At 40.3% G+C, this 18,070-nt stretch overlaps 1 protein-coding gene across 1 annotated transcript in view; it reads left to right on the top strand.

Annotated features, from left to right (window-relative positions):
• Positions 1–18,070, top strand: part of LOC113091261 (versican core protein-like) — a 41,017-nt gene that overhangs the window by 15,166 nt on the left and 7,781 nt on the right. Inside the window, exon 8 of the mRNA XM_026256669.1 lies at positions 382–17,949. Coding sequence (XP_026112454.1) covers positions 382–17,949 — 17,568 coding nt within the window. The remainder of the gene's footprint in view (positions 1–381; positions 17,950–18,070) is intronic.

The raw sequence follows: 18,070 nt of genomic DNA, 5'->3' as shown, positions 1-18,070 counted from the left end.
TTTTTACTGAATTTGATGTATTTGATAGGATACAGAATTTCAATTCATTCTTGAATGTAAGGAAGTAGAATTGAAATGAAATGGAATTGAAAGGAATTCATATGTCTATACAATTAGAAATGAATGTTGGTTTAGGAATGCTTTGGTTGAAAGATGAAAAGTTTATGGTTTAAAAAAGTTTAGGATTAAATATAATAGACTACCTGTAACAAATTTCAATTCAACTTCCAATCAAATAAGTTTGACAGTTCAGTTCATATTCATGAATTGACAGAAACATGATTCAAAATTTCTGAAATTTTGCACAACACTGCTACAAATGCATCTGGACAGAAAAGGGGCAATTAATTCAAGTATTTGCATTATTATTTTTTTCAACAGTTAAACAAAGTCTGATGCCTTTTGGAGAGCCACATTCTCACACTCCCCAGTTGGTAGACATCCCTGAGATACCTGATGATCTTCTTTCTGTTAATGGGGAGACTGTTGTGGCAAGTGGAGATTTATCTGATACTCTATCTGATACCATGACCCCAACGGTCAGCTTCATAAATGGCAAGTTTGAGGTGACACTTCAGCCTAAAGATGTGGCAGAAGAAGTTAGAGGAGATACATTTGGAAGTCATTCTCTTGGAGTAAAAAACCTAAGTGAACAATTAGAAACAACATTTACATTTGATAGTTCATTAGTAGAGGCTGGTAGAACACCACATGAATCACTGGTGTCAGTATCATCAGTAGTGTCCCCATTGTTTTCCACAACCCTTGATCCAGAAATTAATTTTGGCCAAGGAGGAATAGTAGTAGAGTCCACTCCGCCATCACCTCCCATTGCAATTAGTGAAGAGGAGACACTCATATCTGAAGGAACTGTCATGCCAAGCATTTTAACCTCTACCACTGAAAAGTGGCCTTCTGTAAATCCAGTGCTCCCGAAGGGATTAACAGATATTCCTTTGGATCTTGATGACACTACTAAGTCATCTATATCTTCTTCAGTGCACAGTACAAGCTCAGTAACAGATAGCAAAGTGAAAGATACAGTCTATACAACACAGGTCATGGGAATGACAACTCCGAAAGATGACTCTTTCAAAACGACCAGCTTAACAGATGCTGAGGTAAAAAGAGATCAGACTACTAAGACATACAGTAGAGAACCTGTTTCCACTTTTGACACTACTGAAACTAGTACAGAACGTACATTTATATCATTAAGCACTGGGGATCTAGATCTCACTGAAAGCACAAAAACAATCTCAGGGACCAGCTCAACAGATGTTGAGGCTACAGGAGAACAGACAACTGAGACACATAGTAGAAAACCTGTTTCCTCTCTTTACTCCACTGTAACTAGTGCCGTAAAAACATTTACATCATTGAGCACTCGGGACTCAACAGAACAAACAGTCACAAGTCAAGCAATATCACATAAATCAACAACTATAGACAAAGATAAGTCAGCAAAAGAGTCTGAATCCACTATCATTAATGTTACAGAGCATCTATTTTCCTCTGCTCAGACTGGACATTTTGACAAGACATTATCTGAAAGCACTGTAACAAGCACAGTGTCTACAGAGAAGACAACTGCCAAAGATGTGCTGTCACCATCACATTTTACTATAGTTTTGGCATCTTCTGAGCCTAAAACATCAGGAGATGAGACCTCTAAAATGTTCAGCAAGAATTTAACAACAAGCCCTTCATTGTACACCACAACCAAATCAGAACAAGAACTCAGCAAAACACCATCTGAAACTACAGAAACAATCTCAGTGTCCAGCTTGACAGATGCTGAGATCACAAAAGATCAGATAACTGAGGTACACAGTAGAGATCCTGTTTCCTTTCCCGACTCTACTGTAACTAGTGCTGTACATAAATTTTCATCATTGAGCACTGGGGACTCAACAGGAAGAATCTTCACAAGTCAAGATAATACCACACACACAGGAGTAGTTACTGTGACGCAGGCAACAGAACAATCAACAAAGTCATCCGAGACCACTATCACTGATGTTTCAGAGACTCTGTCCCCATCAACAATGACAATTTCAGTGTCCAGCTTAACAGATGATGAGGCTACAAGAGAAAAAACTGATCACTTTACTTTAAGAACAGGCAGTGCCACAATGACTTCAGAGAACACAACTGACCAAGATATGCAGTCATCAATCTCCTCACTGGACACCACAAGCAAATCAGACCAAGAACTCACCAAAATATCATTTGAAACAACAGAAACATTCTCAGTGTCCAGCTTGACAGATGCTGAACCTACAAGAGATCAGACAACTGAGACACATAGTAGAGAACCTTTTTCTTTTCTTGACTCTACTGTAACTAGTGCTGTACATACATTTTCATCACTGAGCACTGGGGACTCAACAGGAGAAACCGTTACAAGTAAAGATGTTACAGCTCATACAGAAGCAACCACATCTACTCTGACAGAGGACAAATATCTCTCAGCAAAACCATCTGAATCCACCATCATTGATGTTTCAGAGACTCTGTTCTCCACATCCCAGACTGGACATTTAGAAGAAAATTTATCTGAAAGCCGTGTTACAATGATCTCGGAGAAGACAACTGCCAAAGATGGGCTGTCGCCTTCAAGTTTTTCTTCAAGCTTGACATCCATGGTGTCTGAAGCTTCAGGAGATGACACCTCTGATTTGTTTAGCAAAGAGTTCAGAACAACAACTTCTTCACTTTATACTCCAACTAAATCAGACTATGAACTTACCAAAACACCATCTGACACAACGGAAACAATCTCAGTTTCTAGATCAACAGATGCTGAAGCTATAAGAGATCAGACAACTGAGACACATAGTAGAGAACCTGTTTCCTTTTCAGACTCTACTGTAACTACTGCTGTACATACATTTTCATCACTGAGCACTGGGGACTCAACAGGAGAAACCGTTACAAGTAAAGATGTTACATCTCATACAGAACCAACCCCATCTACTCTGACAGAGGACAAATATCTCTCAGCAAAACAATCTGAATCCACCATCATTGATGTTTCAGAGACTCTGTTCTCCTCTTCTCAGACGGGAAATGTAGACGAAACATTATCTGAAAGCACTGTTACAATGATCTCAGAGAAGACAACTGCCAAAGATGGGCTGTCACCATCACATTTAACAATAGTTTTGGCATCTTCTGAGCCTGAAGCTTCAGGAGATGAGATCTCTGACATGTTCAGCAAGATGTTCACAACAAGCCCTTCATTGTACAAGACAACCAAATCAGATCTAGAAGACACCAATCCCACACTGACAATTTCAGTGTCCAGCTTAACAGATGCTGAGACTACAACAGAAGAAAATGATCACTTGTCTTTAAGAACCAGCAGTGCCACAATGACTTCAGAGAACACAACTGACCAAGATATGCAGTCATCAATCTCCTCACTGGACACCACAAGCAAATCAGACCAAGAACTCATCAAAATATCATTTGAAACAACAGAAACATTCTCAGTGTCCAGCTGGACAGATGCTGAACCTACAAGAGATCAGACAACTGAGACACATAGTAGAGAACCTTTTTCTTTTCCTGACTCTACTGTAACTAGTGCTGTACATACATTTTCATCACTGAGCACTGGGGACCCAACAGGAGAAACCGTTACAAGTAAAGATGTTTCATCTCATACAGAAGCAACTACTACTACTCTGATGGAGGACAAATATCTCTCAGCAAAACAATCTGAATCCTCCATTATTAATATTTCAGAAACTTTGCTCTCCTCTGCTCAAACTGGACATTTAGACGAAACATTATCTGAAAGCACTGTTACCATGATCTTGGAAAAGACAACTGCCAAAGATGGGCTGTCGCCTTCAAGTTTTTCCTCAAGTTTTACATCAATGGTGTCTGAAGCTTCAGGAGATGACACATCTGATTTGTTTAGCAAAGAGTTCAGAACAACAACTTCTTCATTTTATACTCCAACTAAATCAGACTATGAACTTACCAAAACACCATCTGACACAACTGAAACAATCTCAGTTTCTAGATCAACAGATGCTGAAGCTATAAGAGATCAGACAACTGAGACACATAGAAGAGAACCTGTTTCCTTTTCAGACTCTACTGTAACTAGTGCTGTACATACATTTTCATCACTGAGCACTGGGGACTCAACAGGAGAAACCGTTACAAGTAAAGATGTTACATCTCATACAGAACCAACCACATCTACTCTGACAGAGGACAAATATCTCTCAGCAAAACCATCTGAATCCACCATCATTGATGTTTCAGAGACTCTGTTCTCCTCTTTTCAGATGGGAGATGTAGATGAAACATTATCTGAAAGCACTGTTACAATGATCTCAGAGAAGACAACTGCCAAAGATGTGCTGTCACCTTCAAGTTATTCTTCAAGCTTGACATTCATGGTGTCTGAAGCTTCAAGAGATGACACCTCTGATTTGTTTAGCAAAGAGTTCAGAACAACAACTTCTTCATTTTATACTCCAACTAAATCAGACTATGAACTTACCAAAACACCATCTGACACAACTGAAACAATCTCAGTTTCTAGATCAACAGATGCTGAAGCTATAAGAGATCAGTCAACTGAGACACATAGTAGAGAACCTGTTTCCTTTTCAGACTCTACTGTAACTACTGCTGTACATACATTTTCATCACTGAGCACTGGGGACTCAACAGGAGAAACCGTTACAAGTAAAGATGTTACATCTCATACAGAACAAACCCCATCTACTCTGACAGAGGACAAATATCTCTCAACAAAACCATCTGAATCCACCATCATTGATGTTTCAGAGACTCTGTTCTCCTCTTCTCAGACGGGAGATGTAGATGAAACATTATCTGAAAGCACTGTTACAATGATCTCAGAGAAGACAACTGCCAAAGATGTGCTGTCACCATCACATTTAACAATAGTTTTGGCATCTTCTGAGCCTGAAGCTTCAGGAGATGAGACCTCTGACATGTTCAGCAAGATATTCACAACAAGCCCTTCATTGTACAAGACAACCAAATCAGATCTAGAAGACACCAAAGCCACACTGACAATTTCAGTGTCCAGCTTAACAGATGCTGAGACTACAACAGAAGAAAATGATCACTTGTCTTTAAGAACCAGCAGTGCCACAATGACTTCAGAGAACACAACTGTCCAAGATATGCAGTCATCAATCTCCTCACTGGACACCACAAGCAAATCAGACCAAGAACTCATCAAAATATCATTTGAAACAACAGAAACATTCTCAGTGTCCAGCTTGACAGATGCTGAACCTACAAGAGATCAGACAACTGAGACACATAGTAGAGAACCTGTTTCTTTTCTTGACTCTACTGTAACTAGTGCTGTACATACATTTTCATCACTGAGCACTGGGGACTCAACAGGAGAAACCGTTACAAGTAAAGATGTTTCATCTCATACAGAAGCAACTACTACTACTCTGATGGAGGACAAATATCTCTCAGCAAAACCATCTGAATCCTCCATTATTAATATTTCAGAAACTTTGCTCTCCTCTGCTCAAACTGGACATTTAGACGAAACATTATCTGAAAGCACTGTTACCATGATCTTGGAAAAGACAACTGCCAAAGATGGGCTGTCGCCTTCAAGTTTTTCCTCAAGTTTTACATCAATGGTGTCTGAAGCTTCAGGAGATGACACATCTGATTTGTTTAGCAAAGAGTTCACAACAACACCTTCTTCACTTTATACTCCAACCAAATCAGACAATAAACTTACCAAAACACCATCTGACACAACGGAAACAATCTCAGTTTCTAGATCAACAGATGGTGAAGCTATAAGAGATCAGTCAACTGAGACACATAGTAGAGAACCTGTTTCCTTTTCAGACTCTACTGTAACTACTGCTGTACATACATTTTCTTCACTGAGCACTGGGGACTCAACAGGAGAAACCGTTGCAAGTAAAGATGTTACATCTCATACAGAAGCTAACACATCTACTCTGACGGAGGACAAATATCTCTCAGCAAAACCATCTGAATCCACCATCATTGATGTTTCACAGACTCTGTTCTCCTCTTCTCAGATGGGAGATGTAGATGAAACATTATCTGAAAGCACTGTTACAATGATCTCAGAGAAGACAACTGCCAAAGATGGGCTGTCACCTTCAAGTTTTTCTTCAAGCTTGACATCCATGGTGTCTGAAGCTTCAGGAGATGACACCTCTGATTTGTTTAGCAAAGAGTTCACAACAACAACTTCTTCATTTTATACTCCAACTAAATCAGACTATGAACTTACCAAAACACCATCTGACACAACGGAAACAATCTCAGTTTCTAGATCAACAGATGCTGAAGCTATAAGAGATCAGTCAACTGAGACACATAGTAGAGAACCTGTTTCCTTTGTAGACTCTACTGTAACTACTGCTGTACATACATTTTCATCACTGAGCACTGGGGTCTCAACAGGAGAAACCGTTACAAGTAAAGATGTTACAGCTCATACAGAAGCAACCACATCTACTCTGAGAGAGGACAAATATCTCTCAGCTAAACCATCTGAATCCACCATCATTGATGCTTCAGAGACTCTGTTCTCCACATCCCAGACTGGACATTTAGAAGAAAATTTATCTGAAAGCTCTGTTACAATGATCTCGGAGAAGACAACTGCCAAAGATGGGCTGTCGCCTTTAAGTTTTTCCTCAAGTTTTACATCAATGGTGTCTGAAGCTTCAGGAGATGACACCTCTGATTTGTTTAGCAAAGAGTTCACAACAACACGTTCTTCACTTTATACTCCAACCAAATCAGACAATGAACTTACCAAAACACCATCTGACACAACGGAAACAATCTTAGTTTCTGGATCAACAGATGCTGAAGCTACAAGAGATCAGTCAACTGAGACACATAGTAGAGAACCTGTTTCCTTTTCAGACTCTACTGTAACTAGTGCTGTACATACATTTTCTTCACTGAGCACTGGGGAGTCAACAGTACAAACCGTTACAAGTAAAGATGTTACATCTCATACAGAAGCAACCACATCTACTCTGACAGAGGACAAATATCTCTCAGCAAAACCATCTGAATCCACCATCACTGATTTTTCAGACACTCTGTTCTCCTCTTCTCAGACGGGAGATGTAGACGAAACATTATCTGAAAGCACTGTTACAATGATCTCCGAGAAGACAACTGCCAAAGATGGGCTGTCGCCTTCAAGTTTTTCTTCAAGCTTGACATCCATGGTGTCTGAAGCTTCAGGAGATGACACCTCTGATTTGTTTAGCAAAGAGTTCACAACAACACTTTCTTCACTTTATACTCCAACCAAATCAGACTATGAACTTACCCAAACATCATCTGACACAACGGAAACAATCTCAGTTTCTAGATCAACAGATGCTGAAGCTATAAGAGATCAGTCAACTGAGACACATAGTAGAGAACCTGTTTCCTTTTCAGACTCTTCTGTAACTACTGCTGTACATACATTTTCATCACTGAGCACTGGGGTCTCAACAGGAGAAACTGTTACAAGTAAAGATGTTACATCTCATACAGAACAAACCCCATCTACTCTGACAGAGGACAAATATCTCTCAACAAAACCATCTGAATCCACCATCATTGATGTTTCAGAGACTCTGTTCTCCTCTTCTCAGACGGGAGATGTAGATGAAACATTATCTGAAAGCACTGTTACAATGATCTCAGAGAAAACAACTGCCAAAGATGGGCTGTCACCTTCAAGTTTTTCTTCAAGCTTGACATCCATGGTGTCTGAAGCTTCAGGAGATGACACCTCTGATTTGTTTAGCAAAGAGTTCACAACAACAACTTCTTCATTTTATACTCCAACTAAATCAGACTATGAACTTACCAAAACACCATCTGACACAACGGAAACAATCTCAGTTTTTAGATCAACAGATGCTGAAGCTATAAGAGATCAGTCAACTGAGACACATAGTAGAGAACCTGTTTCTTTTCTTCACTCTACTGTAACTAGTGCTGTACATACATTTTCTTCACTGAGCACTGGGGAGTCAACAGTACAAACCGTTACAAGTAAAGATGTTACATCTCATACAGAAGCAACCACATCTACTCTGACAGAGGACAAATATCTCTCAGCAAAACCATCTGAATCCACCATCACTGATTTTTCAGACACTCTGTTCTCCTCTTCTCAGACGGGAGATGTAGACGAAACATTATCTGAAAGCACTGTTACAATGATCTCAGAGAAGACAACTGCCAAAGATGGGCTGTCGCCTTCAAGTTTTTCTTCAAGCTTGACATCCATGGTGTCTGAAGCTTCAGGAGATGACACCTCTGATTTGTTTAGCAAAGAGTTCACAACAACACGTTCTTCACTTTATACTCCAACCAAATCAGACTATGAACTTACCCAAACATCATCTGACACAGCGGAAACAATCTCAGTTTCTAGATCAACAGATGCTGAAGCTATAAGAGATCAGTCAACTGAGACACATAGTAGAGAACCTGTTTCCTTTTCAGACTCTACTGTAACTACTGCTGTACATACATTTTCATCACTGAGCACTGGGGACTCAACAGGAGAAACCGTTACAAGTAAAGATGTTACAGCTCATACAGAACCAACTCCATCTACTCTGACAGAGGACAAATATCTCTCAGCAAAACAATCTGAATCCACCATCATTGATGTTTCAGAGACTCTGTTCTCCTCTTCTCAGACGGGAGATGTAGACGAAACATTATCTGAAAGCACTGTTACAATGATCTCAGAGAAGACAACTGCCAAAGATGGGCTGTCACCTTCAAGTTTTTCTTCAAGCTTGACATCCATGGTGTCTGAAGCTTCAGGAGATGACACCTCTGATTTGTTTAGCAAAGAGTTCACAACAACAACTTCTTCATTTTATACTCCAACTAAATCAGACTATGAACTTACCAAAACACCATCTGACACAACGGAAACAATCTCAGTTTCTAGATCAACAGATGCTGAAGCTATAAGAGATCAGTCAACTGAGACACATAGTAGAGAACCTGTTTCCTTTGTAGACTCTACTGCAACTACTGCTGTACATACATTTTCATCACTGAGCACTGGGGTCTCAACAGGAGAAACCGTTACAAGTAAAGATGTTACATCTCATACAGAAGCAACCACATCTACTCTGAGAGAGGACAAATATCTCTCAGCTAAACCATCTGAATCCACCATCATTGATGCTTCAGAGACTCTGTTCTCCACATCCCAGACTGGACATTTAGAAGAAAATTTATCTGAAAGCACTGTTACAATGATCTCGGAGAAGACAACTGCCAAAGATGGGCTGTCGCCTTTAAGTTTTTCCTCAAGTTTTACATCAATGGTGTCTGAAGCTTCAGGAGATGACACCTCTGATTTGTTTAGCAAAGAGTTCACAACAACACGCTCTTCACTTTATACTCCAACTAAATCAGACTATGAACTTACCAAAACACCATCTGACACAACGGAAACAATCTCAGTTTCTAGATCAACAGATGCTGAAGCTACAAGAGAACAGTCTACTGAGACACATAGTAGAGAACCTGTTTCTTTTCTTCACTCTACTGTAACTAGTGCTGTACATACATTTTCATCACTGAGCACTGGGGACTCAACAGGAGAAACTGTTACTAGTAAAGGTGTTACATCTCATACAGAAGCAACCACATCTACTCTGACAGAGGACAAATATCTCTCAGCAAAACCATCTGAATCCACCACCATTGATGTTTCACAGACTCTGTTCTCCTCTTCTCAGACGGGAGATGTAGACGAAACATTATCTGAAAGCACTGTTACAATGATCTCAGAGAAGACAACTGCCAAAGATGGGCTGTCGCCTTCAAGTTTTTCTTCAAGCTTGACATCCATGTTGTCTGAAGCTTCAGGAGATGACACCTCTGATTTGTTTAGCAAAGAGTTCACAACAACAACTTCTTCATTTTATACTCCAACTAAATCAGACTATGAACTTACCCAAACATCATCTGACACACCAGAAACAATCTCAGTTTCTAGATCAACAGATGCTGAAGCTATAAGAGATCAGACAACTGAGACACATAGTAGAGAACCTGTTTCCTTTTCAGACTCTACTGTAACTACTGCTGTACATACATTTTCATCACTGAGCACTGGGGACTCAACAGGAGAAACTGTTACTAGTAAAGGTGTTACATCTCATACAGAAGCAACCACATCTACTCTGACAGAGGACAAATATCTCTCAGCAAAACCATCTGAATCCACCACCATTGATGTTTCACAGACTCTGTTCTCCTCTTCTCAGACGGGAGATGTAGACGAAACATTATCTGAAAGCACTGTTACAATGATCTCAGAGAAGACAACTGCCAAAGATGGGCTGTCGCCTTCAAGTTTTTCTTCAAGCTTGACATCCATGTTGTCTGAAGCTTCAGGAGATGACACCTCTGATTTGTTTAGCAAAGAGTTCACAACAACAACTTCTTCATTTTATACTCCAACTAAATCAGACTATGAACTTACCCAAACATCATCTGACACACCAGAAACAATCTCAGTTTCTAGATCAACAGATGCTGAAGCTATAAGAGATCAGACAACTGAGACACATAGTAGAGAACCTGTTTCCTTTTCAGACTCTACTGTAACTACTGCTGTACATACATTTTCATCACTGAGCACTGGGGACTCAACAGGAGAAACTGTTACAAGTAAAGATGTTACATCTCATACAGAACAAACCCCATCTACTCTGACAGAGGACAAATATCTCTCAGCAAAACCATCTGAATCCACCATCATTGATGTTTCAGAGACTCTGTTCTCCACATCCCAGACTGGACATTTAGAAGAAAATTTATCTGAAAGCTCTGTTACAATGATCTCGGAGAAGAGAACTGCCAAAGATGGGCTGTCGCCTTTAAGTTTTTCCTCAAGTTTTACATCAATGGTGTCTGAAGCTTCAGGAGATGACACCTCTGATTTGTTTAGCAAAGAGTTCACAACAACACGTTCTTCACTTTATACTCCAACCAAATCAGACAATGAACTTACCAAAACACCATCTGACACAACGGAAACAATCTCAGTTTCTGGATCAACAGATGCTGAAGCTACAAGAGATCAGTCAACTGAGACACATAGTAGAGAACCTGTTTCCTTTTCAGACTCTACTGTAACTACTGCTGTACATACATTTTCTTCACTGAGCACTGGGGAGTCAACAGTACAAACCGTTACAAGTAAAGATGTTACATCTCATACAGAAGCAACCACATCTACTCTGACAGAGGACAAATATCTCTCAGCAAAACCATCTGAATCCACCATCACTGATTTTTCAGACACTCTGTTCTCCTCTTCTCAGACGGGAGATGTAGACGAAACATTATCTGAAAGCACTGTTACAATGATCTCAGAGAAGACAACTGCCAAAGATGGGCTGTCGCCTTCAAGTTTTTCTTCAAGCTTGACATCCATGGTGTCTGAAGCTTCAGGAGATGACACCTCTGATTTGTTTAGCAAAGAGTTCACAACAACACGTTCTTCACTTTATACTCCAACCAAATCAGACTATGAACTTACCCAAACATCATCTGACACAACGGAAACAATCTCAGTTTCTAGATCAACAGATGCTGAAGCTATAAGAGATCAGTCAACTGAGACACATAGTAGAGAACCTGTTTCCTTTTCAGACTCTACTGTAACTACTGCTGTACATACATTTTCATCACTGAGCACTGGGGACTCAACAGGAGAAACCGTTACAAGTAAAGATGTTACAGCTCATACAGAACCAACTCCATCTATTCTGACAGAGGACAAATATCTCTCAGCAAAACAATCTGAATCCACCATCATTGATGTTTCAGAGACTCTGTTCTCCTCTTCTCAGACGGGAGATGTAGATGAAACATTATCTGAAAGCACTGTTACAATGATCTCAGAGAAGACAACTGCCAAAGATGTGCTGTCACCTTCAAGTTTTTCTTCAAGCTTGACATCCATGGTGTCTGAAGCTTCAGGAGATGACACCTCTGATTTGTTTAGCAAAGAGTTCAGAACAACAACTTCTTCACTTTATACTCCAACTAAATCAGACTATGAACTTACCAAAACACCATCTGACACAACAGAAACAATCTCAGTTTCTAGATCAACTGATGCCGAAGCTATAAGAGATCAGTCAACTGAGACACATAGTAGAGAACCTGTTTCTTTTGTAGACTCTACTGCAACTACTGCTGTACATACATTTTCATCACTGAGCACTGGGGACTCAACAGGAGAAACTGTTACTAGTAAAGATGTTACATCTCATACAGAAGCAACCACATCTACTCTGACAGAGGACAAATATCTCTCAGCAAAACCATCTGAATCCACCATCATTGATGTTTCAGAGACTCTGTTCTCCTCTTCTCAGATGGGAAATGTAGACGAAACATTATCTGAAAGCACTGTTACAATGATCTCAGAGAAAACAACTGCCAAAGATGGGCTGTCGCCTTCAAGTTTTTCTTCAAGCTTGACATCCATGGTGTCTGAAGCTTCAGGAGATGACACCTCTGATTTGTTTAGCAAAGAGTTCACAACAACAAGTTCTTCACTTTATTCTGCAACCAAGTCAGACTTTGAATTGACCAAGACATCATCTGATATGACAGAAACAATCTCAGTGTCCATATCCACAGATGCTGAAGTTACAAGAGATCAGGGGAAAACATCCAAAGATTTTGTATCACTGTCAAGTTTTACTTCAGTTTTGTCATCTTTAGGGTATGATGGTTCAGTAGCTGAGCCCTCTTATATGTTTAAGAAAGTGTTCACAACAAGTTCTTCACTTCATATTACAACCAAATCAGATGATGAGATTACAAGTACTACAGCACAAAATATTAAAGCTTCTGTGAAAATGCAAACAGAACAAACTACCACACAGACCCTTTCTACAGTACCTGCTATAGACTTGACCAGTGCAAGCTCAGTGTGGAACTCAACTGATGCAGATATTAAGCCAACAGAGAGACATCCAACAGAATCTGTTTCTTCTTTTATCTCTGATTTGTCAGAAGTAACAGTCCAGCAAGAGGTTTCCAGTGATGAAGACAGAATTACACTGACAACTAAATCATATGATAATTATATTGTAGCCACTGATGAGGCAGAAATTCATGAGACTGACCAAACATCAGAGCCAATGAGACCTGCAAGTTTTTTACATTCCACTTCAACAACTGAATTGTTTTCAAGCACAGTGCAAACAGTGGATACAGACTCATCTTCTGAACAAGGTAGTGGAGACATTTTAGAAAATGAAGTGGCTGAAAATGATGGCGCTGACGAAATATCCTCTGATGTTGTAGAATCAATACCACACCATGTTGCACCACCAGAGGACAAGACAACTGCTGTTGGTGTTGAATCAACTCCTTTTTCTGTAGTGCAACCTTCAGAAAATGTGACAGCAACAATAGATGTTACAGCAACTGTGATTGGAAAAGCTATACCAAGCTCATTATTTACTCTCACAGAGGTAGAAGGTAGATCAAGTTACACAACAATAGAGCCTGTTAGTTCAAGACTCACCTCAGTGTCTTCTAGACCTTCTTATACTAATTCTGAATCACAGTCGACTAAACACACCACAAAATCAATTATTAGTCCTACTGCAATTGGATCAGGTAAACCTGGTCTTATTTCAGTGGCAACAGCTGAATTTGACCACACTGCACCTTCAGCAACAGTCACCGCTAGTTATGAAGCAACATCAGCTCTTCTCAGGACAAAAACACTGTTAACATCTACTAGCAAATTCCAAAGCAAGCACACAACAATTTCATCTGATGCAGAGGATGACACAACAGATGATGTAGGATCAGGGGTGTCCCCTGTCATGCATGTTTCATCAGCGGCCATCAAAACTCAGACTGGTTCTCCTACAGTTCATATAACTAGTATTGGCTCCACAGAAGTAGACAGGGACATCACTATAACACAAAATTCAATCCCTATCATATCTGCATCTGTCGAGAGAGAAGGCTCTGGTATTGAAGAAGATGACCAAGAAACTACTCAACTCGATAGTTCTGGCGAAGAGGACAGAGTAAGTCCAACAGAGGAAATGCATGACAATTATACCATGCCCACTGATGACATGGAAATCAGTGAGGCTAACCGCACATCAGAGCAATTGAGCTTTGTAAGTCCCTCCCATTCTACGTCCTTCACAACTAAATCAACATTGTCTACCACGGTCCATACAGCAGTGAGATTTCTATCTACTGAAGGTAGTGAAACAACAGCTGAAAATGAAGTGGATGAAGGAGATGGCTCTGGTGGTGAAATATCACCAGAAACTCTTGGGTCAATTCGCCCTGAAGCTGCAACACATGCTGCAGAACTGACATCTGATGCTTTATTAGATTCAGCTACACAAAAGAGTACCTTACAGCCAAGCACTCAAGAAACTGACTTAACAACCAGTGAGGATGACAAGGAATTTACCTCGCCAGGAGATCCTTCTGATGAAATATCTAAAACGGTAACAACTAAGGCATATGAGGACTTATCTGTAAGAACTGATGAGGCAGAAATTGATGAGACTGAGGGGGAAACAGGTTTCTCGAGTGCTGCATCTGTCACTGGCAGTACAGATTTCATACATCAGTCAACTTTATCACCATCTCCCTCATTCCTGAGCTCCACCCAGTCAACTGTTACGTTTACAACTTCACTTTCAGAAGATGGAAGTGGGGAAGACTCAACTGAGGGGGATGGAGCAGAAGATGATGGATCAGGTGATGATACAACTCCTGTGACATCTTCACCTTTGCTGTCAAGCTCAAAGATGACAGAAACAACCATTATCATGACACCCTTTAGTTCAGAGAAAAGTGAACAGTACAGTACAGTCAGAGTTGTTTCACAGGGACACACAACAAAAGAGACGCAGAGTGTGTTTTTAAGCACAAATGCTGAAGGTTTTGCTGTGATGTCAGTGACAGCACCAACAGAGCAGGAACATTCTGCTGTTTCTGTCTCAGATTTAGCAGCCACTAGCTTTACAGCTCCTGGAACCCAATCTGGTATGATAACCAGCCAAACTAAGTTGCCTTCTTCCGTGACACGTCAAGATCCTGTATCCACCGCTACTCCATTGGTCATCTCTAAAGACAGTGCTGATCAGCAAGTCACTCCAACAAGCCCAGTCTTAATATTCACAGAGGAGGAGGAAGATGAAGATAAGCTGTTTACAACTGTAACAGAAAGTATGAGAGATCGTAGCATCGAACCAGAAGTTTTCAGTAAGGATGACATGATTATTGATGCAGATACTATGTCTGTTTTAGAGCAGTCTTCTCCCTTCGCCCCTACAATTGTTACAGAAGAAGCAGCTGGGGTAACCCCAATTGTCATGACGGCACAACCCTTAAGCTTTATGACAGAGGAACCAGAGGGATCTGGAATGGATGGCACTGAGTTACCTCAGTTACATGTGTCATTTGAAACCACAACAGACAGGTTAATAGTTCAACAAACCCAATCAACCCCAAACATCCTACAGAGTATTTCAACATATTTAGAAGAGGAAACACAAGCAACACAATCTCCTGAGGCTAATGAAACTGATGTACTTGAACACACACAAGATGGAAAAACCTCCACAGAACCCACAGAATTTACAATGGAGACACTGACTGATGTCTTCTCAGGAGACACTTTGTCTACCGATGATTCTATTCTGGAAACTGCTTTAACCCCCATGCCATCTCAAGTGTCCACAGACAGAGTCAAAGAAATGGTCTCAACTGAAGAGGACCCATTTGAAGATGTATCAACACAAGCTTCCAAGACCAAAAACAAAACAATGCCACCAACAGCCCTAAAGAGAAAGACAACACCTCTGCCTCTACATACAATATCTTCTGAGGTGGAAGCTTCAAGTGAATTATCTGACCAATATGAACCAACTCAAACAACTATGTCCAGTCACCTTTTAACATCCATTGATTTTACAAGTAGTTCTCTTTATGCTGATTCTGTTTCACCTGAAGAGGAAATTAACTTTACTGGAGATTATGTAACATCTGCCTCATCAAGTTCTGGAGAAAGTGCTTCTTCACAACATCTAGATGAGATCACAGACACTGAACAACCAGTTTCTCCAGAATCAGATTTAGCAAGCACTGCATCTTTCCATACTGCATCAAGTGATAGCATGACTGAAACTGCCAAAACCACTACAAGTACATACAGCAAAACAGCAGCAACAGATGAAAATGACTTAACAGCGCACACAGAGGAAACAGTATTCATGACAAGTGCTGATGACATTGAAATAAGTACTGCCTCTATTGATAAGGCAATTCAGGGAAGTGATTTAACAAGCACAGATACATCATCTAGATCTGGTATTTCAGAGGAAACCGCAAGTGCATTATTTTCTTCAACAGATTATGGCTCAGGGGACCAATCAATTAAAACAGTAACAGTATTGTATGATACAACAAACTCACCTTTAATAACTGAAGATGATTCAGTGACATCATCTATGGAGAGTGATATTGTGATACACTTTGCAACAACCCCTTTGCACGAAGCAATTGCAGTAACTGATGGGGAACTATATCACCAAGCTTTGTCTGAGATGACAGTGACACATAAGCCCAACGCAGACATCAGGATTGATGAAGACGTGCCATTCCCATCAACAACCATTTCCACACCTCTTATAGCTGCATCAAAGTTTAATATGACTACAGACATAGTAACATTAGTGGGATCTCCTTCATCTACACCCATACCAGGGCTGAATGACAAAACGGGAGCTCCACTTTTCTCTGAGGAAGAGACAGATAACATAATAGATTATGATACAAAAACTGAACCTTACAACGTATATTCCACACCAGATTTCATGAACAAAACAGACATCGACAATGAGAGAGGCGTAAACATTAGCTCAGAAGACGTGACAAGCATTGATGACATCACTTATCCTGAAGGTGAGAAGAGCTTCTCTACCCCATCATCTGATACTGAGACAAGCTTTGAGAGCGCCCTAGAAACAAAAAATTACACTGATATTGAGAGCTCCTTAAAATCTGAGGAGGACAGTGCTGACGGAAACACACAAGCAGAAGATCTTAATACTGAGACCGCCTCACAGCTTGACACTGAAACAAGCTTTGAGACAACCGTGCAACCAGACATTGAGGGTGAAACTACTTTTGAGAGTGCCTCAAGAACTGAGAGTGATGCTTTAGTCACCAGGTCACCAAACAGTGGAACAAGTAGTTCAGAGAAAAGCACCTCTAGAGAGGTAAACACTATATTATCTGATAAGCATCACACCACAACAAGACTTTCTGATGTCACAGATAAACCAAGTTCCACTGCTACAAGTGAAGAAACATTTTTGGAAGAAAGAGCTGAGCATACTACCCGATTCAAACAAAATGACACAGGATTTAGGACCACCACACAACCTCAATATGATGGTTCTGTAACTTCCAGTATTTTGAAGAGCAACTCAGAGAAGGATTCAGTTATCATCCCATCATCTGATGAGGTTCAGGCAGTATTTCTGTCTACTGCAACAGCCTCAACTTTTCTTCTGACACCTGAGTCTGATATAAAGATTGTCAGTAAGGAAACTACCTCAAGGAAACAAGAAGCAGCTGTTCAAACTGAGGAAGCTGTAACTTTCTCAACTGAGATTCCAATTCAAGAAGAAGCTCAGATGACATCATCAGTACCTACAGCCCAAAGTGAGACTGCAACACCATCTTCTTCCCATGAAGATGTTTCTGAGGCCACTTTAGTTAAAAGTACACCTTCAAGTGCACAGAATGAAAGCACAACACGCAGCACAGCAGACCTTCCATACACAATGATCGGGCAGACATTTGATATTCCAGGTAGGTTGTAAACACTGTTTTAAAGACCAAATGAACAGAATGCATATACTGTACTGTCAATACTTATACCAGTATTCTTGTTTTGTACATGCACTATTACATGCCTATATCTTCTCCCTCT

This window comes from Carassius auratus, unplaced genomic scaffold (genome assembly GCF_003368295.1).
Source record: "Carassius auratus strain Wakin unplaced genomic scaffold, ASM336829v1 scaf_tig00214150, whole genome shotgun sequence".
In the NCBI taxonomy this organism is placed as follows: domain Eukaryota; kingdom Metazoa; phylum Chordata; class Actinopteri; order Cypriniformes; family Cyprinidae; genus Carassius; species Carassius auratus.
The sequence above is the reverse complement of the archived record's forward strand: the minus strand, read 5'-3'. Positions and strand labels throughout refer to the sequence as shown.